We start from the raw sequence: 26,723 nt of genomic DNA, 5'->3' as shown, positions 1-26,723 counted from the left end.
ATTATTCTGTCTTGGCTAGTCTGCCTTCCTATAACTAATTGTATGTGTGGTGGACTACATGTATTTAACACCATCACCTCACACACTCCAGTTTTCTCCTCACTGAAAAGGTATAATAGAAATTCAAAAAGAACCATTTCATAATTTGATAACACATATAAATAATTATATTAAAAAAACAACAACATTGAACATGGGATCCTGTAATTGAGGGGCACTTAACCTGCCTTGCCCGTGGGCCACTTTTGCAAAATGAAAGAAGGCCAAGGTCAGGTGTTCGCAGAGGGCAGAGGAGATTTGAGGACATTTGGGGCTTCACCCAGACCTCTGTCAGGGGGTCTAGAGGATCCTCCCCTGGCACATACTTTGATAAACAAGGTCTATTTTAATGGTTAAAAGTACAAAAAAATTGCAGTGCGAATCACTTTATTTTCATTGGGAATTAGAACATGTTTTGGGGGGCCTACCAACATCCAATCGCAGGCCAGATTTGGCCCACAGGCTGTAAATTGAGGATCACTGCTGCAGTGTGTTGGAATACAGTTATGAAGGATGAGTTTTGCCACCGCCCTGTCACCCTGGAATATTAATCATGTTTTAGGAAACAGAGATAGGTAGAAGTGTGTACCACAGACGAGAGTTACGGTTAAACGAGTTATGTTTGCATGCTACATGCTCCAAAGCATGCAAACAGAAATATGAAGGACACAGGGCTTTAAGCAACTCATGTAAACAACGAGACCTGAATATTTTCATATTAAGAATAAGGTCAAGAGTCCATGCAAATGTCATCTCAACACACAAAAAAATATTTAAATGGCCAATCATAATTAGTGCACCTGTTGTTCTTTGACATTTTGGCTGTTTACATTGACATGTAATTTGAATGGTTTCAAAGGGATAATGTCTCAGGATTTCTCATCATAATTACATACTGAATATTTTTTTGTGTATTATTTAACATGGCAGTTTTTTTTACCATTGTAAAGCTTGTAGGCAAGTGTCCGAGAGAGTGGAAAAACTTGTTTGGCAATTTCAATCTATTTTTCTTTTTCTTTCTTTAGATAAACACAACAAAACGCCCACACAGAGGTAAGAGAGCTGCACTATTGTCTTTGTCCTCTAATTGAAACCATTCTTGTGCTGTCTCTATCTCCACTTCTGTCCCACAGAGACTGGAGCCGGTGCCATCCTGGTGTGCTTTATGTCTATGTGCCAGTGTGTGCATGTGTTTGCCTTGGAGGCTGCTGAAGCCACTGAGCATATTAAAGACCTGTTTACTCAGCTGAGGCTCTATTTCCCTTCTTCCTAGTATAATACTGACACGCACACAAACACCCACAGAAAGACACACACGTGCACAGCGCATGTAAAGGGACAAGTTAAAACAATTTATGGTAAAGAAGGAGTGCTCTTAGTAAGTCTCTCTTTTTACAGCTTAACATAATAATGACAGTGTAACCTTTTTGGATAAAGCGCAAACAAAGACCGCTCCCTGCTGCATATAGAAGTACTTGATCTTTAGTCGCCTTTTTCTTCCTATGGTGAAGACCACTACTGATACAACTACAGACGCCCATAGAGTAATGACACAATGGCTATGCTACAGTAGCTGTTTTTATTTCTTCTTCTTCCAGGCACTTGCCAGTTATCAAACTGGAAACTATTCTTGTGTGGGATTTTAAACAATTCCTCTGTCAGTCAGAGAGAAGCCCTGTTTGATGTTTATTAAGTGAGGATAAGCAGAGAAAGCTGGAACAGTTCTTCACTTAACAATATGAGTCTTCTTTCTGGCACGCAACAAAGGCAGCAGAAAATGTCAGAATTAGAATATCGCAGTTTTCATGCTTGCTTTCTGCTTCAAAGCAAAACTGGAGAATTAAATATAGTGAGGAAAACAAAAGCCCCCACACTGTAATTAGAAACATTGCGATATTTATCGCTTATTAATTTTGGCAGTATCTTTTTCATGTGTTCAGTTCTTTTTTCCACATCCAAATAAGGCCCAACTTCAAAGGGATGGTACAGTAAGCAAGGACGCAGGCACATGACACTCATCCTACTGCGTTGTAAATCTGTTAATTAGTGTACAAAATGAACTCATTTCCGGAGCCAACTCCCTATCAAAGACATGAGTGAAATACTTCTATGTGTTTGCTTTGGCACAGCGCTCGTGTCGAACTGCCCAGTGAACCAAATCCTTATCAGACACAAACAACCCGCCCACGCTCGGCTCTGCAGCTAGCCTTGTGAGATGTCAGGTCCACTGAGTGTATGTTTTATGAGGTGATCCAAGCAGCGTGTGACTGGCTTGTTGGCTGGGGACACAACGCTGGTCTCTTTGAAGTCCACTCCTGACAATGACACTGTTATTGACTGTGAGTCCAGTGACTCACGGTGAAGCAACAGGCCAACACACGAAACCCAGAAAGCACAGTATCACTATGTCATCAGTGGCTTTTTACGGGAAGTAAATCAGACTATAGCTGGCAATGATGCTAGCGTTTCTCGGTAAATTACAGACTTTGATAGCTCGTTCTTTCATCAGTATCTGTTTTTGCAACTGTGAGTGAATGCATGCGTCATGTCAGCGAGGGTACACTCACTGAATGGGGTTAAGGGAGGGAGTGATTTTCTTCTCGGTGTCTGTGCCAAGATTTCACCTGAACAGCTGCACTTGTGCACAGACACTTGAGGGCCATGTCAGCTGCTATTCTCTTGCTCTTTGTATCTCCTGTCATTCTATCTGTCTCCGTCTCTGCCTGTCTGCTTTGCAAGGCACCGTATTTTTTCTGCTACCTTTCAGCCTCCCTGCCCACTTGCCTGTCACTCAGTTTTAATTGTCTAGCTCAATATCTGTTTGTCTTCATGCAGACCCCTGTCTTGACATGAGACACTGTCTATGTCTGTTATGGCTGTGGAAGCTGTCTTCTGGAGTGCCCAAGGGTGGAGTCATTTCATCCTGAATGTGTAATGTGCATTGTGTACAGCCTAATAGAGCTACTTAATGCCCCCTGGCAGCCAGGCCAGGTGAGAGCTGGCAGCGTGAGTTATCATTAGTTTGAAACAGTCACTCACACTGACATCAATAACAGCTCCTTTGCATGCAAGTGTAGCCTGTCACAGCAGTGTAACACACACACACAAACACACCCACACACACACACACACACACACACACACTTCATCACTGTCTTAGGAAACCTTTCTCTCTTGAAATAAAGCCTTATTTGAGAATAATCTAATGATCTACATACCTCCCACGAGGAACGTCAATGTCGTCTTTCCTCCAGCGCACATTTGGCTGAGGGTCTCCTTGTACCTGGCAGCGGAACTCCACCGTCTCCTCCTCCAGGACCACTTGGTTGATGGGCCTCCTGAGGAAGGTTGGTCGCTCTGCAGGATGGGTACAGGGGATAGACACAAATAACTTCATAATGTGATGCAATGGCTTTATGATGCGACATGAGTTACTGTTACAGACTAAATCTGTGTGACTGCATTGTTTGTCTTTTGAAATGTCTAAGCTGGCCATGAGTGAAACAGTGTGACATTTTTAGCTTAACTTTTGTCGGATGCCCAATTTCTATCTTATTCCTATCACTTGTGTAAAGAGCACCACAATGGACAGAGAATGTCTGATTCACGAGGTTGAAATGAGTAGTAATCTATACGATAACTCCTTATCCCACTACAAAAACCTAAGTAAGGTGGTGGCTGGCTGGAAATAGATCACCAGGGAGCTGAACAAGTCCGGTGAGTATTGTTGTGTGGGATGCTCAGCAGAGTTTGCTTGCTAGCTTGATTTTCAAAGGGGATATGGTGGTTTGATATAATATGGTAGCTACAATATCTATGTTGTATGATTGTTAATATGAATAATGAGGAGGTTGTTATGTTCTCTAGTGTGCTACAAATGGCAACTGACATCCACTAATATCGTCTCTGTGAGTGCAGCTAATATGTAGGTGGTTTGTTTATGTGACGTGACGTGCGCGAGTTCCAAATCTGACAGATCCAGTGTGGAGAGAGAGTGTCCGATGTAACATGGTGCAGCAGGATAGTTGGATGCTCCCTTGCTGTTAGGACACGGTGTAAATGAGAATATGCAGTGACATGTCTGAAAGTCGCTCTGCTACATCACTGAGGAGAAACAAAAGATTCAGGGGGACTGGACAAATAAAGCTTACCAAACACTGTGACTTGTGCTGTCTCACTGTCCCTCTCTCCAACCATGTTGGTACCCACACAGACATACATGGCAGCGTCGCTCTTTCTTGTGTTGGAGATCATTAGCTTCCCTCCTCGAATCTAAAAAAAAAAAAAAAACATCCTTAAATACACAAATAATAGATTTTGAATTCATTTCAAATGTCTTCATATGTTCTCCCCTTGTCCTCTTCCCTGTATACACTGAAGCAACAAAGGAATGATCCTTCACTTGCTTCCAGTGCATTAAAACACTGTCAAGTGTGTTAAAGTGCAGAACAGTCCAGAAGCAAGAGCTTTTCCCCTACGTGCCCAGAGACTAAAACTAACAGTGACAGTTCTTCCCATTGAGTCCTGGCATTAAAACAAATGGTATTAGTACTCACGGTGATCCTGTCATCCTTGTCGTCAATTCGCACTTTGTCTTTCTTCCAGTAGATGGTGGGTTCTGGGTGGCCTCTGGGAGGAACACACTCAAGGATTGCTGGCTCTCCTGCTGCCACCACCACGTCTGTAGGGTTTTGTCTGAAGTCATCTCGCAGCACTGAGGGAAAAGAAAATGAGGAAACAGTTCAGGAAGAGTGCACTTGTGTAGCGTAGTATTGAATTTAAATGCCAAAATGTTTAAGTCCCATTTTATAATGTTTTCCTGCATGTTAAGTTGTGTACACAGCACAGCGTGAATGTATGCAGCTTTCATTGTGACTATTTAAATGGGATGTGCGGCTTCATCTGACAAGGCAAGCACAAGCGAAAGCTAATTGGAGCTAATGGAGGTCCCTGTGGAGGTAGCAGAACAAACACAGACAGAATGCCCCGAAGCCTGGTGTCATTCACATGTGAGAGCTCACAGGGGTGCAACACTGCTTCATTTTGCTAGCATGAACACATTCACACTCTCACACACAACCAGATACGTGCTAACGGACAAAAAAACAGTAGGTGGTCTGATGAACAACTGTGGCCGTGTAGCTAATCACCCTCAGGTAAGCCTTTCATCACAGAGATAGCCTCTCACCCATTATAGTGTTCAGCGAAACACACAACACCAGCTCATTATCACACAAGCAAAGCTACCGTCACACACAAACACACATGAGCATGCACATGGGACAGCACAAACATACTAAACTAGCAGGATCCAACTTCCATACCAATGAATGTACATGCATAACACCTAATGTGTTAAAAAGATACAAACTGGGGCCTCTCTCCCCCTGCTGTGTGTACTCAAACAGATCTTTCTCCATTTGATCTACAATAAATCTAATCCATGGAGTAGCACTTTAGGAATTTCAGCTTTGGCAGTGTCCATCCACGCGACAGCAAGGGACACGATTCCTCTGAAGGATAAAAGGACTGAGCTTGTTGGAGGATGTTTGAAGATGCTTGAGGAGGGCTAAATTAAGGGCAACACCACAGGTCCTTATGTAAATGCCACGTAGCACTGGGGACAATGGTGGGGAGGGATGGGATTATAAGAGGGGATAACTGGTCCCTGCGCTCCAGGCTTCTCTCATCTCTTCATTCACTCTTCTTACCCTCTCTACAGAAAGCTGGGCAGCCATTGTCTTCTTATTTATTTTTTTAGACCAAGGGGAAGCGGGGCGGAGAACAAGAGGAAGCTTTCAACCCAATTATCCTGAGGATGCACCGGGGTACAGAGTGGGACTTTTGTGTGACATGAATTCAAATGAAACCTTTACACAGGGGTAATAGAAGAGAATAAAGAAGAGGTAGAGGTTTTTCTCTCTCTAATGCAAGGCTGCCCTATAAGAGCGAAGGTAATTAGCCAGATCCAGAGTGGTGGACCCCTGGCCAGGGTGGGCATAACAGCCACCACCACTGGGCTGTCTGTATTTGCATTACAAACAGAAGTCCTGCTGTTTAAAATCATAGCCTGGTTTGGACCGTACGCAGCCTGTTGTTTTCAAGATGGCGTTGGATTTAATTGCTCCTTTCCATTCATTGCTGATAGCACCCATGGGATTCTGTCAGAATCAATTTCCTTTGAAACAGAACGGTGACAAAAGAAACACACGTTAGGTGCATCATTAAGGTGCTTGTGCCACGCTGTGTAATCTAATCTAATACCGCACGGAACGTCACAGTAAATGCATCCCTGCCCTGCAATCTAAACAAATACACAAAATGTAGAAACAGAAAAATAAAAACGAGATCAGTCGCACACTCCAGCAAATAAAACACAATATAAACACACTTGTTGAGGGCAGGATAAACACTGTGTTGCAAACAGCTACAAGCAAGCAAACACATATCACACCACTGGTGAAGGGATTATGCCCTGTGTGCTAGTTCAGGGCTTGCTACGGTCTGAACAGACACATTTACTAAGTAAATGAGGGGAGGGGCCAATCCAAATACACTTTATCTGCTATCAAATACTAACTACAAGGTCACCAAGGTCAACCTCCCACAATTACAGCACACACACAACATTCATCCCCTCAGTGTAACATTTGCTTGCTTCATTACAGTAAAAGCATGTATCTTTGCCATTGTTGCCTGCAGGCACATCTGTGGGCTGAACTACCGTATGTCAGGGATCATAAGGCAAGTGAGTGCTTTTACATTAGAATCATAACATGACTGTTTTTTTCTGTTAATCTAAGTGAAGTGCATCTGATATGTGTGCATCATTAAGTGGGTCTGTGTATCTGCTGTCAGAAACTGAACTCCGGCTCCAACTCTGAGGCCCCGTAGGCATTCAGGCCCGAATCAGCCGACAGACGCAAGGTAATTGCCTTTCTATCCCCCTGAAACACTGAGCTCTTCTTCCACTGAAAACATCTACACCTCCCATGGAGTTCCAGCAGGCCCCAAACTCTGCCGTCTTGCTTACTTGCTTATTAATATTTATACATTTTTACATTTACACCCTCTGTTGGCAAGTGCTACATCTGTGAATCCGGCTGCAGGCTAAAAAGAACCCATATCTGAATAATATTAATCTGCCTTTGACTTCACGTGTATTATTTATATATTTATTTATTTCCCAAATATCAGAGGAGTGGGCTGATTTGAATGAAGGAGCATCAGGCAGGGGGCAAAGCATGGCAAATTTGCAACTCTTTCAGCTGGCACTGTTTCAACACCTCAAACTTAAAGGAGAAGGAGTCAGGTTGCAACTTGCGCTGTGAAACAGCCAAGGGGTTGAGAGTGGAGGTCTTTGCCAAAATAAAAACACAAAGAAGACACCCACACAGTTACTTTGTAAACCAGATTGTCCTACATTGGCAGGGGAGGCCTGTGCCAGCAACCATTAGGGAGGTCTGACTGTGTGTGTGTGTGTGTGTGTGTGTGTGTGTGTGTGTGTTCTCACCTAAGACAGACTAGACACACAAAAAAAAATCCACCCGACGCAGATACATGACAGCACAAACACCCGGCATCATAGCAAAGAGGTGGCAGGGCAAGGACAGGTGAGGAGAGATATTTTGTACAGTGCACCCTCTTCTCCCACCCAAGATATTACTCACTGAAGGGTGACACTGCTTGTCGGAAAGATTGGTGAGGAGCCTTGACTGAAGCGTCCAGCCTGCATACTGAGATAAGTGCTGACAAATGCATTCACCTACAGGAGCGTACCTAGCTTTGGTTTACAAAGGCTGCGCTCACGCCACAACACCACAGACTGATGTCTAAAACGTAATTTTCCCCCCTGCTTCGACATTCACATCACTTTGACAGACGTTCAACACATACACATACACACACAAAAACCCATACACAAAGTGTGAAACATTTCTTAAAAGCTGCAGGGCTTGGTATCTTTTTGTAATACTGCAACTGTGAGTGTTTGTGTATCTATGTGTGGTTGTTATTACTTTTCCCTCCCTATTTACCGCAGAAAAAGACCCTCCGTGCTTTCATAGATATTCTCCTGGGTCAGGGGCTAAGAAACACAGAGAGAGATTACAACAGCTAGAAGCCCGGGGCCATACCCTGGCACCGACACCCACCACCTTCTACCCATAGTCTGATTAGAAAATAAACCATGCACACACACGCACACACACACACAACCTGGGAGAGCTGTAGAGAAGTAGCTCCAAGCTATAATATCATTTCATTCGAGTGCTTTTTGCGCTTCATCCGGCAGAGTGCTATTACAATACCGCCATTTTCAATTCCACCCTTAGAGAAGAGAGACAATATATATGTCACTTGACAAAAACATACCAAATCCACTCTGTGTGCTGTCATTGATGTTTTGTATTACTGTTGACGCTGAAGGCAGGAGAAGGATAATGCCACACTATATATTACCCCACCGTGAAAGGAGATGTGCTCCATTTGTCTGGATGCAAGGTTTTTCTCCTGCTCTGACTCGTTCATTTGCCCTCCCACCGGCCAGAGCTAACCTTTGCCCCCCATCCAGATGCAGAAATTACCCCCTCAGCAGGCGGGCAAGCAGCAGGTTCACACATATCCCCTATATTCCTCCACTGAGGGGTTGCAGGTCAGAGCAGAGAAACAGCTGCAAAAATATGGCCGTCTGGCGGTGCCCAAGGCTGTACCTCCTCTGAGAACTGAATAGAGACTCTCATCATTAACACAACTCATCACCATCTCTCTCTGTCTGTCTTATTCTCTCCTATCACCATCAGAGGTCATTCTCTTCTTTCTTTTTCTTCCATCTTCTCAGTTCATCTTTTTTTTTTCTCCTTTCCAGTCCCACAGCGTTGTCCAATGCGCTGCCTCTTGCCCCCTCCACTCACTTTCACTGACTCGTCGGAGCTTTCTCCGCACTGACTGCAGATGAGGTTTTGCAGATGAAGCCGTACACATGCATACCCCGATCATTCGCCATAGACCATGGCCAAGCCTGATATGATCTCCACCACCATTCTCCCTATCTGCAAATCCTGAGCTAAGGGATTGTAAATAACACTGTCACTTCCACAGATAAGTTGCAGGAAATATGGGAAAGAGCGGAGGTAAAGAGAATCATATGGCTGGCAGTGATACCATAGTGGAGGGAAATCACAGGTGGCGATATCATATGAAATGTGCATCTTTAATAGAGCCTTGGATGGAATAAAAGAGACAGAGCATGTGTGCGCCAGTGAGAACACTGAGAGAAAAGAGGCGAGGCATAACACAACACAACAGGGGTTGACAAGAGGAGGCCTGATCAAGGTCAAACTGAAGAGGTGGCGAGGAGTACAAAGGTGCTGAATAGATGGCGCTGACTGTAAATGAATGGGGTGCATTCCATCAAACTCATGCCACATACTGTGCCTCCACCTCTGATTCAGTAGATAAGCCTAAACAAACATCCTTATTTAAACAGCAGCCCCGTTCAAAGCTCATTTTTCAAACAGCACCCCTAATTTGGCCTAACAAGCCCCTGGGCGGCAAAATAATGACAGTGAGACCACAGAGGGCGATTCTGCTGGCCGATCCAGGAAAAATGTGCAGTTCTGCTCCTGAGAAACAATAATAATTAACTCTTAATGAACCTCTTTCCTTTAACAATGCCAACACACGCATGCACACACACCAGCACACACACACAATTCAATTTAGCCTAATCCATGCTTTATGGTAATGTATAGCTCATTAAAATGTTAGTTAAAAACTCATTAAAATTCACTTGAAGAAGTAATGGCTTCATTACAGTAATATGCTGAAAAGCAAAGAAAAAGACAAGTAAGGACAAGGAGAAGAAAGAGAGCAGAGAGCGACAGCTTTCTAATCACTTAATTGTGTCTAAAATGGAATACATTTGCATAATAAATAACAACGTGCTATATCCTCCTTTCTATCTTTTTTCTATTCTCATAGCACTCTGTAATTAACAGGCGCTACAATTAAAGATGCATTTTGCCCTGAAATGATTTCTGGTGGCCACTCCAGTTTTCATTCTGTTGTCTTGTTTACGGTCACGAATGTGTTTGCGGGGCTTGGCAGATGCAGACAGTGCACGGAAACTGGAGCTGCCTGATACTGACGAACAATGCGCCCATGGGTCTTTGTGCCTGCTCTGATAAGGCATGATGTTGTGCTGATGCTTGTGCTCAGTCCAGAATGGACACTTTACAGCCGGAAGGGGGAGTAAGACGCGGAGGAAGGGAGAAGAAGGGGAGGGGAGGAGGGGGCTGTAGATGAGAGCGGGATTGATTTCCTGCCAATTCCAGCACAGACAGAGGTAGTGAGGCATCAAGATGGAGCAGGTGGGTCTGCTTCCTGCACCGGGTAAAGGAAGAGCAGAGAGGAAGTAAAGTGAGAAGAAGAGGAGGAGAGGAAGAAGTGCACTCGGGCAGACAGGCAAATGTCTCCTGTTAATGTCTTCTCTCTTAGTCTCTTATTGCATCAGTCCTATCTGAACATGATAGATAATATGGTGTGGGAGCTCCTGAAGTTTTGTGATTAGGAGTGTAAAAGTGGCTGAGTAGGCATATTGAGAGTTGAACAGTGCGCCGTATTTTGGGACATATTGGAAGAAAGCTGCCATAAGCAGTTGGAAAAGCTGCTCTCTACATCTTGCTGTGACTGGAGGATTTGATTTTTATCAAGAATAAAGTTCTGCAATACAAGCTGGCCATGCTTTCCTTGGGATATTAATGTAACTCTATTAGTCTCTGGGCCTCCTAGTCTGGGGAGACTTGGGCAGACAAGTTACTCTGAATCAGCATTGTGCAACACATTAGAAGAAGCATGGGACTCTCATTAACTCTGGCTTTTTAGTTATGAGTTACCAGCATCATATTTATTATGTCCAGGGGAACCCTGAGGTCCTAGAAGGTAGTCCATTTTTAACTTTTCCCTTATGAGTAATAACTTTCTTATACATACAGAACAAACTACAAAACATTCATCTGCCATCCAGTGGCGCCCCCAAGGGAGGGCATGACCACCCTGATACAACCGCTGGCCCTCCCACTGCCCCCACCCTCTCCGGCGACAAATAGGAGGCTGACATGCAAATGTTTTAAGATACCTAAGGCATCCATTGATACCAACCATGCTGGCATAGCTTTACATACTTCAACAGCATAATCAAGCTCCTGCAACTCAGTTATGGCTTTTAATTTTGGTGTGCCAACTGCTCCATCCGGCCACCCCTATGAAATAATTTCTGAGGGTGCCACTCCTGCCATCTTGTTCTTTTCCTACATCACTTCAAACAACATCTTAATATCTCATTACTTTTCATCCTCACCACCTCTCCCCCTCACCTGCAGTGTTATGGCTAACATATATAACCCCCCACAGTTTCCACGTGTAGCTGCTCAAGTGTAACATACATCACATGTCCGTGACACGCTGTTGCACCAGAGGAATGACTCTGACAATCTCCTGGATATAAAAAGAAGGAAACAGTCTGTGATGTTGTTTGTGCGTCTTATTAGTGCGAGCTCTGGCCTAATGACATTGAGCTAGTGACCTTCCACAGGGAAATATAATCCCCAGAATGCTGCTGAACTGTGTCCAGGCTGGGAGAACAGGGCTAGATTCCCTCAGAGACTGCACAACACACACACACACACAAGCACACACACAGACAGAAGTTGAGTCGCTTGTCCGGTGTGGCGTACTTACACGGGTATCTCTGGTGAAAATGAAACCCCCTGCAGCCTAGCTCTGCAGTCCTCTGTGCGAATCTTCATATAATCTTTAATAGCCCCCCCCCCTTTTTTTTCTTCTTTATGCCAGCCTATTTGCTGCAGCTCCTTCCGTGTCTGTTTTATTGTTTTGGTCTATAATTGGATTGGCAGTAACGGCGAGCAGAGAGCCGTTAGGAGCTTGTAAAAGGTGTCACTCTGCTAGGGCAGCCCCGTTTTAATTAAGCTCTCGGCTGGTGTTGAGCAGCTTTTATCTAGCTTGGTGTGATGAGTCCCAAGTGCAAGTGTGCTCCATGCTGTACTGCAGGACAGGAAGGAGGAGGAAAGGAGGTGTTCACAACAGCTGTAGATAGCCCAGTTTACTGTACTCAGGCTCCATCCCTAAACACCAATCTAACATGCCTGGACCAAAAAGATACTGGGAGACATCATAAAAATCCAGTGTGTGTGTGTGTGTGTGTGTGTGTCATTACTGTGTCTCCTTGTGCTCATTGTGACAGAGCCCCACCCATCAGTGGTGTGCAGTCATGTGTGTATTGGTGCAGATGCAGAGCCAGCCCTACAACATGGCGGCAGAAAATGGGCACAAACAGGAATTTTAAATGAACACAACACTGCTGTAAATTCTAAACTAATCCTACTTTACTGTCCGGCTGCCTGCATTTGTGTGTGTGTGTGTGTGTATCTGCATGTGAGGCTGATGCTGTAGGCAGTGCTGTACGTGGCGTAATGATTAGAGAGGTGTTCATCACAGTCCTTGCCTGTCCCCCCCCCGTCCTCAATCCTCCTAATGGCTTCTTCAGATCATCTTTCCTTCAATCAATACTGCCTGAAAGGAAGAATCCCACACCTAAGGACACCCGTTCGCTACTGTAGATCACAGGTGACACATTTTCCATATCGGGAATCCTCTGCCGCATCTGGATCAGAACCTTACAGAGGACTTTGAACCAGTTCTGATATCCATCAAATGTAAAGGTCTGGCCATTTTCTAGGTGGGTGACTTGGGCGGGGGGTTGATACAGTTAAGATTTGTGAGCAGAGGAAGGCTGAGGTCTGTCAGTGTGGAGAACAGAAAACAGGCAGCAGATGAGACGGGGTGTTAAATCACATGCAGCCCAGATGCAGAGACATTTAAAGAGATTTATTGATCACTTTATAGATCTTAACTCTTGAGGAAGAGCAAAAATTAAACTGGATACGTGGATGACCTTTACAACAGCCTCACCCATGGATAGGGATTTTTTTCTTCTCCATCTCTATGTCCCAGTGTGTATACATGTGAGCTGTTTATGATTGAGGGGGAAGAAGCGATTCACCATTTAGTCAGAATGTGCATCTGAAAAATTCCCCTCTGCACAACCAGCACCACTATCATCCTGAAGATGTGCTATATACTTTATGTGCGTCTGCTGAAGCGTGATTGAATGCTGCACATAACATCTAAATACTTGGAATAAATTGTGGCAATGCTGCTGCCTGCTCAGCAAATCACTGCTACATTAGGCTCACCTAAGTACCACACATTCACACACACACAAATTACAATTTCAAGTGTCTGTGCTGCAGAGTCTGTCAGTTTGTATGGAAAGCAGTTACCCAGCACATGGCAGAGCAAAGCACCAACAGCACTAATAACAAACTGATCGCTCTATACTGTGCTAAAAAAGCAGCCACTCATATGCAGTCCATTAGCCCACTGCTTAGATAAATAAAATCCTAAGAGACAACAAACACACACATGCACGTGCAGACGATTTACAGTATTCACATGCTTGTGCATTTATATGCCATGTGAAAGACTTCAGCATGTGTGCTGAAATGCTCTGACGTTAACTATCTTAGCAGAGCATTTAAATGATTTATTGAAGCTATAGCTTCTTTGGCGTCATTCTGCAGTGGAGCCCTACATCTTGAGAGAATCCACATGACAGTCCGGTTGCTTATTTCACAATCCAATTCGTGTTAATTGCATTACAGAGGAGTAATTTTGTTAGTTCCATCTGTAATCAGCTTACTGCCTCAGTGCAGCTGGATATACCTGTACACCAGGCTTATGTAACCTGCGTGCTAATGAGGGGAATTTCATTCATTTCAGGGCACGGAGTAAAAACCCAGGATACTCACTCAGGTAATCTGTCCTGCTGGAACCGTCAGTGTGTATGTAATAACCCTGGTGTGTGTGTGCATGTGTGTGTGTGTCTGTATGCGAGTCAATCCATGCTCATATTATCATGCAAATGGAAAACAATCTGAAACACACCACTGGCTGCCATGCTCAGGATCAGAGCAAAGCGCTGTGTCTAAACCATTCCTGTTCTGCCCCTCAACCCTCCCTTTTTTTTTTTTTTTTTTTTTAAACCTCTCCATTTCTTTCCTCCTGGTTTATCCCACTCCCCCTTAAATTTTCTCAAGCACCACATCAAACATGAAGATTAAATAGTACTGCTTCATACTGTGCTGGTAGTACAAACTTGTCTAACACATCTCTGTAGGCTGGAGATGCGGGGTTAATCATTTAGGCAAAGGAACAAAGTTAATGAGGCAACTTCTAATCCGAAGCTATTTGGAGTTCTGTCAACAGTATTGACTGCACTGCAGATGGGATAAGATATCGTTGGAGGGCACCGATGACCTACATAGCAAGGACAAGACAGTGGCTCAACAGCAGCACAGCACAGTGATCCCACAGCTCTCCAGGGCACAGATTCTGCAGCAAAGACACAAACGCTAAAACGACACTGTATGTGTGTGTGTGGGCGCACACAGGCAAGCATTTCCGCTTCCACCCACACAGTGTCCTTTATCTTTCCAGTCCTCAGCTTTCATATCACCCTGTAGCAGAACCCAGTTTGCTATATACCACTATTACCACTAGCTGCTGTGCAACACACAATCAATACTGATTTCACCTGGCAATTAGCTAATAATTCAAGGAGCTAGAGCTACTGAGCCAGAACTGCTAAAGATAGATGGTGGGAAGGGGGTAGAGCGGGTATAGCTGTGGCCTGCCACATGTCTGCTTTGAATGATGCTCATGAGTGTTTGATATTGAAGCTTGGTGCATGTGTCTAGTAAAAGTGAGAAGATAAAATCAAATGTGTTCTAACCACAGAGAACATTAAGGACGTTAAGGGGCATTTGGCTGATAAGACGCAACATGGTTTTATCGCTCTACCATGATTGGAATGCAGACACAGTTAAGACATGAAGTGGTCATTGGCAATCTATAATTGAGGAAAGCTTTATTGGTTTTTAAATCTCTAAAATCATAATTCCTAACTCCTAAAAATGTCCAAGTAATATGTTACTTATCATACAGAAAATATAGACAGTGATTGATCCAACTCATTCAAAGGCTAACTGAGGCTAGATAATTCGATGCGGAGAAAATCAAGTACCATATATTTTTGAACAAATACCTCAATATTGATTGATATTAAGTTTATGAAAATACATTATTGTAATGCTGCATTTAAAATTGGAAAAAGACACTTACAATATTACCATATCTAAAGCTAGACTTATATCACGAAATTGATATATTGCCCAGCCTTAATATGGACGACTGAGTTTCCAATGATTAATGAATAATGAACTCATATGTACTTGGATTGAAATTCCTGATTTCCCAATGATGAGTTCCACATTACATTTGAAAACACCAAGTAAACATTACGAAATTACAACTCATAACATAAACCTTAACTGCAATGTCTTGTTTGATGTATCTTAAAAAACATAATGCATTACTTGAATTGGATATTATGCCTGCTACTACTCCTAAAGATAATAACCACAAATGCTACTGGTTTCATGGCACAGACCTTTTACAGTAAACATAGCCTCTGAGCTGTCCTAAAAGTCAGTTCAATTCTGAAGACAATTCCATCTAATGCTTAGATCAAAGGTGACAATTCTTGCCATTTAAGCGGCAAGGCACATTTTTTTTTCTTTGATTAATTCCAAGTCCTTGAAAGGTCACTGTGGTACAATGACATTTGAAATCGTCATGTCTAACCCCAGAAAGCGGGGCGTTGGGGAGCCATTAGGAGGGACTGTAGTTGGGGTGGACATTAAGTGTGGCTGCAGACACCATTTGAGCTGTTTTTCTTGCCTCTGCTGGAATCCCTGATTGCACACAGTATCTGCACTCTCAGATCAGTGGGGGTGGCTAACACACATATCTATGATACAGGCAAACACGTACAGACCCTAACTCACACACACATGCACACACACACACGCAGATGCTATAAACCCCCTGTATGTCTGAACACAGAAACAACCAGACGCACTGTCCCCTGGGTAATGAAAGAGCATTGTGAGACTGTGGTTGCTGTAAAACCCAATTAGTGTGTGTGGTTTTATCAGTTCTTTCAGTTAGAGCCACACATAGAGATAACAGCCTCCACAAGATTGTGTTTTGACTGTCTAGCGGTATGCCCCCTGCTGGACACACACGGCCAAACAGGTACATGTTGAGAATTAGGGGGTACAGGGGGATAAATTACTGTGATCATGCATTCCGAGTTAATGTGTTCTCCAGAGGAGGTTTAATCAAGATAAATGAGTGTAAAATCACTGCGTGCCTGTTTTGGCAAAGGCTAATTCATAAAACTATACATGAAGTAAGAGACAAAGCCTTCCCTGAAAATCAACAACCAGCTACACACCAAGAACCACATGTGTATCTTTAAAAATACATGCATCACAAATTTACATCTTAGTTGATGCAAGAAAATCATCTGCCTCTATATCGCATGTAATTAAACCAAGATCATGTCTGTTTCCGGTTTCTGCTCGGCACGTCTCCGAGCTGGATTTCTTGCCTTCGAATGACTGTAGCTGCAGAATGAAGCGGTGGCTGACAGCGTCACAACACCAGCCTTATCCCTGTCTTCAAACACCTCCATCTCCCACAGCCACATAAAAGAGCAGAACAGAGTGGTGGCAATCGCAGCCGCCGTGCTGTGCAAGCCTCTGCTCCACCGCAGCCGTCAAAAGAGCTACTTCTGTATTCATGTGCTGCATCACTCTGGACTCTTTGATGGCACAGATCACTGTCAAGATGCTGAGGCTTCCAACAAATGTACTGTATGGCTGGAGAATAGTGTAAAAACACACAGGATTCTGCATTCAGTGGGAAAGCACATAAAAGCATTGTGCACAAGTGTGTCCTGTTTGTAGTGTGCAATTGTGTGACCCTGATTTGGACCATTTGATTAGTATAGATTAGCTAATCATTTTCAAATTGCATTAGCATTATTGAATATTAAATGTCATCTTAGTGACTTTTCTCCCAATATTATTGACTTCACTGAAACTGAAGCTGGCCCTGCTCAATAGGAGTTGGAGCTAAGTACCAATCCAGTCAAGAGACAGAGACAGAGAGGCAGACAGAGAAACACAGTGAAGTGTTTTTTTTTTCACCATCTTTCATTATTCAGCCTCAAGCCATGAATAACTGAATAACTGAATCCATGATAGCAGGGATGGAGGGCTGTATTTTCATACAGCATGTCTGAATGTGGGGGAAGCATAACAAGCCACAAGAAAGCATTTTCCTCCTCCAAAAGAGGTCTTTAAATGAAGAGCTAGGAGCTCCACTCATGCATGACTGCTTCCTCTCCGTCCATTTCAGCATGGACCTCTGCACCCTCGCCCTTTTACTGGATGCGCTCAAAAAATAATAATCATGCTTAAAATGTCTACTACTTCGAAGAAGTGTCTTACATTAATGAGCCATTGAAGATGGTGTGGTCAATGGGAGAACCATTGTTATTATAGCTACAATTAGGAAGCGACCAGAATGGTCAGACCCTGCTAAAGAGGTAACCCACACACACACACAGTGTGTCTGCTCCACGGACTGCTGCTGAATTAAATATGAGGGCAGGAGAGGAGAGGCGGAGAAATGGGAGGGGAAAAGAAGGAGGGAGATAAGAGGAGATGGGGCAAAGAGCCTCTGTTTAAATAGCAGAAAGGTGACATGTGAGCACTCTGCTGAGGAAAGGGACCTCTGACCTCACCACGCCACAGTGACAACCAGCACTTAGTATTCTCTGCAGGAGTCTGATCTCACCAGGTAATTGTTGCGTGTTTCACATCAACATGACCCTGTAGCCGCGCACTACTGACAAACACGCTGAAACAAACAGCCATGTGTTTGCTTTGTCACATTAGAGTACAAACACCCCTTGCCCAGCTAAAAACCTATCATTAACACAGATAATTCACGGCCACTCTTCTCTAGAGCACTCACATGATTGAAGTCGATCAACTCATTTGAGAAAAAAAAAAAAAACAGTTTAAAATTGCCTTTTCCAATTCATCCACTGATTACCATAATCACTTCATGGCTGACAATACTTTGTAAATGTGTGCGCTATTAATGCCGGCAATTATGGGAGCTAAATGCAAATGGGCCTGCCAGCATGGACAACCCCATCGATATGAGCTGATAAAGCACAAACAAACCCAATCTTAAATTTGCCACCGTCGAGTGACCCCTCCCACTCGTTTCATCATTATCCTCTATGAGTTTTGTCCAAGCAATTGAGGAGGAAAACTTTGCTCGCGTTTCTACTCTACATGCCGAAAATGGCTCCTAGACCAATTTATAGAGGTCATTTTACTGTGAAAATGGATTCATTCTGAGTTCACAGTGAATGCCTTCTTGAAATGTAATGGCTGCTCTACTCTACACCACTCCAGCATCTGCCTCTAGACTGTGCCTCAAGCTGTAGATCACTCTTCAGTGAGCCCTCGCTGCACTGTCAGGCCGGCAAATTCTACCTTCATTAATAGCAGCCACTCATGTCTGACTTGAATTAACGTACAGGCTATCAATTAGCTGGGTAAGGCCAGGCGTAGTGTACTCAAGGGGAAAGGAGAGAAGCATCCTGAGAAGATATTGGACAGCGGAGACAGATGATACTCCATCTCTGCCATCATTACACCTTTTTTAAAATCTTTTCTGCTTCATTTTTCTCTCATTATCTAAATCTATTCACCTGCTCAACAGCAGGTTCTCTTTTACTCTTTTAATTGACCTTTATTATGAGTGAATGCATTTGTCTTTGTTTTAAATCACTAAAAACAGAGCCAAGAAGCAGGCAGGTGCTTACCATATACAGAAGCAGTATACAGTGCAAAATGTCCACACACTGTAGGGCTATTCTCATTTGCACATGTTTGTTTTCCCACACAAGTATGGTTAGAGGTCAAGAGTAGCAGGTTCATTTGTATGGAGGTCTTAGTCCAGCCATTTATTCAGACACAAATCAACACCATACCAAATTCTTTTCTATATAACCCTGGTATTTTTTTTCTTGATTATTCACGAATCCATCCATCTTTCCATCTACTCCTTTTCCTTGATGAGTTAATTTCTCTTCCATTGCCCATTGTCTGAGTGACCCTGGCGACCCAGGAGAATCTCCTAACAGGCTCCTCTTGCCCATCAAGATTGATCGGTCCACAGCACCCTGTCAGACGCGATCAATACATCATTCCTTCAGTAACGAGCCCTGCTCGCCTGCCGCCTTTTCCTTCCCTGCATCGCTTTACTTCCATTTTATTATTATTTCTCACAGCGGATCGATGCAGGCAAACAGGCTCACTGTAAACCACACCACAATTAGAGCAGTGTCTAATCTTCTTGTTGACTCCATCTCCTTCACAACAGCCAGCGAATAAAACACAAATGATAATGAAATCTAATGGGATTCTGTGGAATTAAATCACTTAAACAATGAAGAGAGCCAAGCCACAGCTCTGAACCAATAAAGATCGTGATAGAGGTATATACCAGTCAATATCTTATATGCACGTGGGCTTAACAAGCCAAAGGAGCGGCCTCTCTTCGTGCTGGTGCATCACTTGAGCCAGAAGCTTTCAACAGGTAAAGGTGACAATTATATAAAAGTAATAAACAATCGAGTAGTACAAAATGTATTCTTTGGAAAACAGGAAGAACAAAGAAGCAAGCATATCAATACTCTTTATAAAGAAACACACTTACATTCACACGTACATGTACGTCCCAACCCACATTAGAGTGTTGACACACTTGAGTGAACACAGTATGAACTGTACATCTATTTTCATCCCATTAAGTGAATCTCTGCAGAAAAAAAATACATTTCTAATATTGAGCGCAGAAAATTACATGCTTTGTGGTAAGATAATATAATACAGAACTCTACCCTTAATTAGGCTAATTTTATTAGGGGAACCACTAATGACACACTTAATGTTGAGATGTCAGCATATTTCCTCCAAAAACTATAATGACATCATGTTTCTTTGTCTTGCTCTCTATTTAACATGTTAGGAGTTTCCAAAATTGAGGGTAAAACTGTCAGTGACTATGAGAGACCTGATTTCTGCAATGTCATTGAATTAGCAGCTGGTTTACGAGAGACCAAAATAGACGCTGAGCTAATTTGATCATTGAATTATATATTTAACACGCTTGTGTAGCTTGGCCTGGGTTTGAGGGTAGGCCTGTCTGAGAGCAGCGCTGGTGATGCGAGAAGAGCTGTCTGCTTGGTGCAGGCGGCGTACAGGGCAGCAGTGTGGAACTGCAGGAGTAATTAGCGAATCGGGCCCCCAGCTCCCTGTGAAGTCCAGTCTTTGAAGGAGGGAGCTCAGACCGATCAGTGGCCCCTCTGATGTATGTTTGTGAATCTTTCAAGGGAGTGAGAGCTGCTAACGAGGCCTCATCTATTACCATTTGAGATGTAATTAGCGTTGTTGGAGAAATGGAGCAGGGCCAAGCAAGAGTGGCTCAATCTGGGCTCTGGGTTGTCTTGTGTCCCACAGGGCAGCAACAGCAGGAGGATGAAGTGAACGAGTGGAGGGAGACTCCCTAGAGATGAGACAAGGCCTCAGCAGCCCTGACACGCAGGCCAACCAGACACATAGCCACCATACTGCGGCACAGGGGTGCATGAAGGCTGGCAGAACCAGGCTCTTTGTTGGAGAAGAAAGGGACCCCTAAAACAAACATATGCACATGTTTCTCAGCCCCAATTAATCTGTTGAAGTATTTGTTGCTCTGCCTACGGTCAAAGTTTCTGCTTTTAAGCAGGCAAACCAAGAATATCTTCCCCAAAAATATATTTACAATTAGGGATGTTAATAATTAACCTATAATCCATTAACTGACAATAAAAAAATGACAAATAAATAATTAAAGCTATATATTATATATAATGTACTGCCGCTACGAGGGCAAATGATGAGACAGTGGAGTCTGCTGCTGGCCAGACCGAAGTCGTACAACAGCCCTCATCAAGCAACGCAGACACTTATATAATATTCTTCACTGGCGAAAAGATTTAGCACACTTTCTGTAATGTCATTACACAGAACAGTCAGTTCAATGTCAGCCCAGTTTGCACAAGCTAACACAGGAGCAGCTGCTGACATCCAGCATGGTTCTAACAAACACACACGGACACCAAAACTGCTAAATTCTGTCATTAAACTTGGGAGGTAACATTTGCCGTGTGATGCTAACAGTTAGCTCTGTCACTGTGTCCCCAGTAAGGAACTCACACTCCTGCAGCAGTGGTGTCTTGATTAACACTTGTCAGTTAACGGTTACTGAAAGGTTTACGAGGGCTGGCCATCCATCACAGAAACTTTTTTTCAAAATTAGCATCCCTACATACAATAAAAGATTATTTGACTGTTGTTGCAGAATGGTCCATTATATGTGTAAAAATTTTGCTGACAGGCAATGCAGGATGACCTCCAAACTCCAAAGGGACTGAAATGACAGTCTCTGTCTCTCTATCCTTGTCACAACACACCCTGCACCTCCAGCTCTCCCTCGTGTTATTCACAGCAGTGATTCACTGCAGCCTCCTCCAGTGTTCAGGACCCTCTAGATATGTGTGTGCACTGTGGCAAAATGGGAGGTCTGAAGTGACAGATTAGTGGGGGTTCCAAGTGGCGGCTAGTCTTTGCCTCTAAGGTTACAGTGGGGTGAAGTCAGGTGTGACTCTTGCTCTGTTAACTGTTTTAGTCGACCCTTAACCGCTCAGGGTTCAGCTGCCTGAGCCCCTGGGCGTCTGGAAGGGCCATAAAGGTCATGACTGTTTTCGCCGGACATCAGCAGTGATTACGTCGAAGCTAATGAGCCATTCGTCTTCATCAGGACTCACTCTAAACACGTACCACCAACATATAACAAACTAACATAGTGGAGACACCTGCTAAACAAATCTCTTTGTTCTCATGCCTTCTGTCTAAACATGATTAAGACTCTCTGACAGCTGGTGAAAACTTCAGAGACCAAAACATGGACCTTGCATAGTGCAGTCACCTCTCTGGAGAGCGGTGGTGTAACTGGAGTGGGATGCTGTGCGGCTACTCAGTAGAGACAGTAATCTGTGTCAGGCCAAGGCATTTTTTTGTGTCTCTTACTCACCCTCCCTCTTCCCACTAAGGTTGTTGAACTAGGGCACCAGGCAGGGGCTGCTTGCATCAGTATGCAGCATGAAGTGGGTGAATCAATGAAGCCAGGAAGACTTTCCACTCGCTCTCTCTCTCTCTGTCGCAGCCCCACTATTAATGAGCAGGAACCAGGGCCTGTCCACTCCCCTCGTGGCCATGCGCTAAATTACCAGCCGTGAATCAACACAGCGTTTATGGGCAACCGCAAATTAAAGTGGCTAAATCTGCAAGGACAACCAGACCTTGTATAAACAAGAGGATCATAGGGTAGGCTGAGGACGAGACCTGAGGAATCCAATAAGTGTATAAATTAACAGAGAGAAAAAGATATAGTTTATAAGGAAAAGTGGCTTCCCACAGATCTTGGTGGACGTATTTGGTCTGGTGTGAGTGATGGATCAATGGTTGACTTGTATAAATGCCAGGACAAGCACCTGGCTGAGCACTTATTCTCATCAGAGCACACAAACACAGTAAAAAAAACAAGTCAGGTATAAAAAGAGAAAAAGGAGAGGTAGAATAATATTATAACAGACAGTATAAATGAGAAGCATGGTGACATAATAAATAGGTAAACAAACAGTAAAGCTGAAGGGGAAAAGGCTTTTAAACATTTAAGCGCAGCGGCGGGAGATGCCGCAGGATGACCTATAATGGGAGAGAGGGGGAAGCGGAGGAGTGGTAAAAGCCTGATAAAATAAAAGACTGTAACCTCACTCCACTTAGCCGTCAGACAAAGAGATGCTTTAGGGAGTGCATGAGCAATCTCGCCATAAAGTCACAACATGCGGTGTGTCTGAGGCTGTTTCTGTGCCCCCGTCTGCTTTTCTACACTCTGAAATGACTGAATAAAAAAAAGAACTTTCATAAAGAATGTTTACAGAAATATTTAGTGTGTTGGTTTGAAAGAGAAAAAAGGAGTGAAAAAGTGAGTTGAATATTACAACGTAAAAAGTGATGTGGAATGCCAGCAGCAAGAAAAACAGTAAAGTATGAAGATTATCTGTGCAGTAATTACCAAACCTTCTAATCACAAGCTTGAGAAGAGAGAGGGCGGTCTTGAGATTAACCTTGAAATTCATGTGCCAACACATGCACATGCATGCATAACCCCTTTAATCACATCCCTCAAACCTAGGATGTAGCAATATAAAGTCCTATTGGCAGAAACAGATGTTTATCCAAAGCTTTCTCTAAAATTACTGCAAAACCAAAAGCAGGGAGTCTCTTTTTCAGTATTTGTTCACTTAAATAATGTACAGTCCTTGAGGGGTGGATGGAGTCTTCCCCTGGCTCAGAAATATGGCTAAAGCCTCACTCTAAAAATCACTGTATCTGGGTAACAAAAGGTATTGTTCCCACTGTGTCAAGCAATCAAATGGATTGGATTACTGGAATTCAAGCAGCTACTTTTTGAGTTGGTGCCAAATAGAGGCGTTTAGATAAAATAGAGAGCCAGTGCTTGCTTGATTTAATGGGTGTATGACTTTGACTACGTGGCCCTATGCTGTGGCTCTGCCATACCTTTTTGATTGGGAGTATGGCTGTTTGTAGGTCACTGTGCTTCTGACAGTATGTCAGTGTGTGTCAAACTTTAAACGCCTCAAAATGGGCCTCCACTAAAAGTGCCTTGGGACCAGACCGCTCACCCTCCTTCCATCTCAGTAGTGACAGTCCACCACTGAGGGAGAGACAGTCTAATTTCACTGCTGGCTGACGTCCATTCAACTTGAGTGATGAGGGAGCAGTCCCTCACGCACATGTATGCACGCACATGTATACTCACATGGCCAGAAATACACACCACAGCACACACACACACACACACACATGCACACAGACAGAAAATGATACTAAAACAGTAAACTCAAAGCAAGGTTGGCCATGTTGACAGGCCCATTAACTGGCCTCTGCCTGCCATTTCAGTCTTGTTTCACACCCTCCAATTCCAGAGAAATATACTGGCCTGCAAAGACTTACTGTATGCTCCAGTGCACCACGGCCCCTCTGAAACCATCGCTATCCACTGGGCTGTCCTCTGCTTGCCCCCCATTCCCCATCTTCATTATCATGCTGAAAACAAAAATGCTTCAAGCTTCCATTCTACCTGCCATCAGGTGCTTCTCAGGGTAAGGGTTGATGAGAATATGCATGGGCCTCTCAGAGGGAGTTAGAGGCAGTGAGTGAGACATGACCAAAGATGGGGGGCCCCTCTGGGGCTAGGGAGGCCTCCACTGTGATAGACCCTGATGAAGACAAATGGACAGGACCAATATGGCCTCCATGCGGTGGGGTATCATCTACAGGAAAAAGGGGGGTTTGGGATGGCTGGTTGGATGATGTACACACAGCCTAATTGGTGACCTGCAGGGTTAGAGGTGGGGTGTGGAGGCCTCTCCACTGACTGAGTGGCATGAGTGTCAATCCATCCTGAGCAGGGGTCAGAGATCAAGTGATCTGCAGGGGGAGAGTTGAAGGGATAGGGATGCATGTCTGAGACATAGCCTGTTTGCTACTCTCAAAAAGAGTGAAGGAAATCTCTCATTCTCTGATCAAAATAAAGCATTTCAGAACTCCTACACAAAGGTTTGTTGTGTACAAGTATAATTCCTAACATTTCTGATGAGTGTTCAAGGCTTGTGTTTGGAGAGGGAGTATACAGTGATGGTGATACAAGAGAGGACAATTCTTTGTTTGCGTGTGGTCTGTCTGGTCAGCTCAGCAGTGAATGTTGTACATTGCGCCCAGAGTAAGACAGAAAAAAAAGATCTCTTGTTGAACACTAATCCGAGTCAGGGTCTGAACATTGCCCTCTGTGTTCAGTTCTTTTGCAGCAGCTGGAGGGAAATCGATCACACGCCTGAATTAATACTTAATCACAGCACCCTAGATGCTCTTAGCTGAGGCCTGTGTCCACTGCTGAGCAAACATGGGCGGCACAAAGGAAGAGGTTAGGGTACGGGTAAAAGGCTGAAGCAGAGTGCGTTACAGAGTGGACTATGTGCTTCTTTGCTGTCAACATGAACAAATACATTGAAACACATCAGCGCGCATGAATAGACATATGCACCAACTGTCAACATCAGTACATGCACCTATAGGCTGAACAGAAATAGTACAAACTGACTACATTTAATCAGACTGTGTGATATGTCATCTCCTTGTCAGTTAAAGCCCATTTCCATCCAAGATAATCATGTAGCGAGCCTTGGTGTGTTATTATTTGCTGAGAATATGTGAAAATGTGCAGCTCAGCCTTAATGGACAGCACAAAGACTGACAATAATCCTGTGGAGAGGAATGTCAACATGTTTCCCCACAGTACAATACTGAAGTGACACTACAAAAGAGGACGTGAATATGAATGGCTCCAGTGTCCAAGCTGCCACTGGAGAGCTTCCTCCCGAGTCTATTCAGACAGAAAACTGCAGTGACACTGTGTATGAGGGGCTTTCACCGGTGACTGACATGGCTAATCACACTGGCCTCTGATTGGAGAAGAATGAGACAGAGATAGCCATTAAGGGAATCCATGTGAGAAATGGTTTTAAACCCTGTTATTTGCTACCAAGGCAACAGATGGAAACACGTTTATTGTTGTGTCTCACTATAGATGAAAAATAATAATGGTTGTCCAAGGACTGTCTGTGTCAGTGAATGAATACTTTCCTTTTTTGAAAACAACCGTGCTTTTAGAAAGCCACTGTAAAAGTAAATAGGGCCCGAATTCACAATTAAATCAATTTATTTTTAACCTATTGACATATTTCTGCATCATCATTCACTCTCGCTAAACAAATGCGTGGGAAGTGCTTGCTTAGTCTAACCAGCAGTTAAGTACAGCAATCATACAAAACAAAATATTATCTTTCATAACACTCAAAACAAAAAGTGTTGTTGTTGACAAACGTCTCTGTATTCAAAAACAACCCACTGTCAAATTATGACTAATTCTCTGATGAGCAACGGGTTGATTTATCATATCCACATGATTAATCCATACAGTAACACGGAAAGGAAACTGCTATTTATTGCTATTATAACGGACTGCGTCCAAAAAATTATGTATGCAGAAGTAACAAACAGGGCTGTGACAGGCTTCACCATGGAGGAGGTATAAAGTAGTGCCGCGTTTACTGAGAAAACAAAGAAACAAAAGACAAATGAGACGAACAACAAACCCATGTGAATCAAAAAGGCTTTGGGGGCTTTATCTGGCGGCACCATGTGGGAATGATAATGACCATCTTGGATCCAAAAGGACAACCATTCATCTTAACCCTGGTCCGCCTGGCAAAACTCATAATCCCCCTAACACCCACGACCCACCACTAGACAGACAGCAGGGAGAGAAAAAAATGCCACTTTGAAGGCATGGGATAAGACAAAGCAAAACCCATTTCTCCCCGTTCTCTTTAGACTCAGCATGATTATTTAACATTCCCTGGAATA

The 26,723-nt window shown here is 43.6% G+C and overlaps 1 protein-coding gene across 20 annotated transcripts in view; it reads right to left on the bottom strand.

Moving 5' to 3' along the window:
- Positions 1-26,723, bottom strand: part of robo2 (roundabout, axon guidance receptor, homolog 2 (Drosophila)) — a 303,484-nt gene that overhangs the window by 70,093 nt on the left and 206,668 nt on the right. For all 20 annotated transcript variants that reach the window (XM_078166973.1, XM_078166972.1, XM_078166977.1 and 17 more), the window contains exons 3-5: positions 4,596-4,753; positions 4,191-4,311; positions 3,258-3,396 (exon numbers count right to left, since the gene is read on the bottom strand). In XM_078166973.1, coding sequence (XP_078023099.1) covers positions 3,258-3,396; positions 4,191-4,311; positions 4,596-4,753 — 418 coding nt within the window. The remainder of the gene's footprint in view (positions 1-3,257; positions 3,397-4,190; positions 4,312-4,595; positions 4,754-26,723) is intronic.

This window comes from Epinephelus lanceolatus, chromosome 4 (genome assembly GCF_041903045.1).
Source record: "Epinephelus lanceolatus isolate andai-2023 chromosome 4, ASM4190304v1, whole genome shotgun sequence".
Taxonomy (NCBI): domain Eukaryota; kingdom Metazoa; phylum Chordata; class Actinopteri; order Perciformes; family Serranidae; genus Epinephelus; species Epinephelus lanceolatus.
The sequence above is the reverse complement of the archived record's forward strand: the minus strand, read 5'-3'. Positions and strand labels throughout refer to the sequence as shown.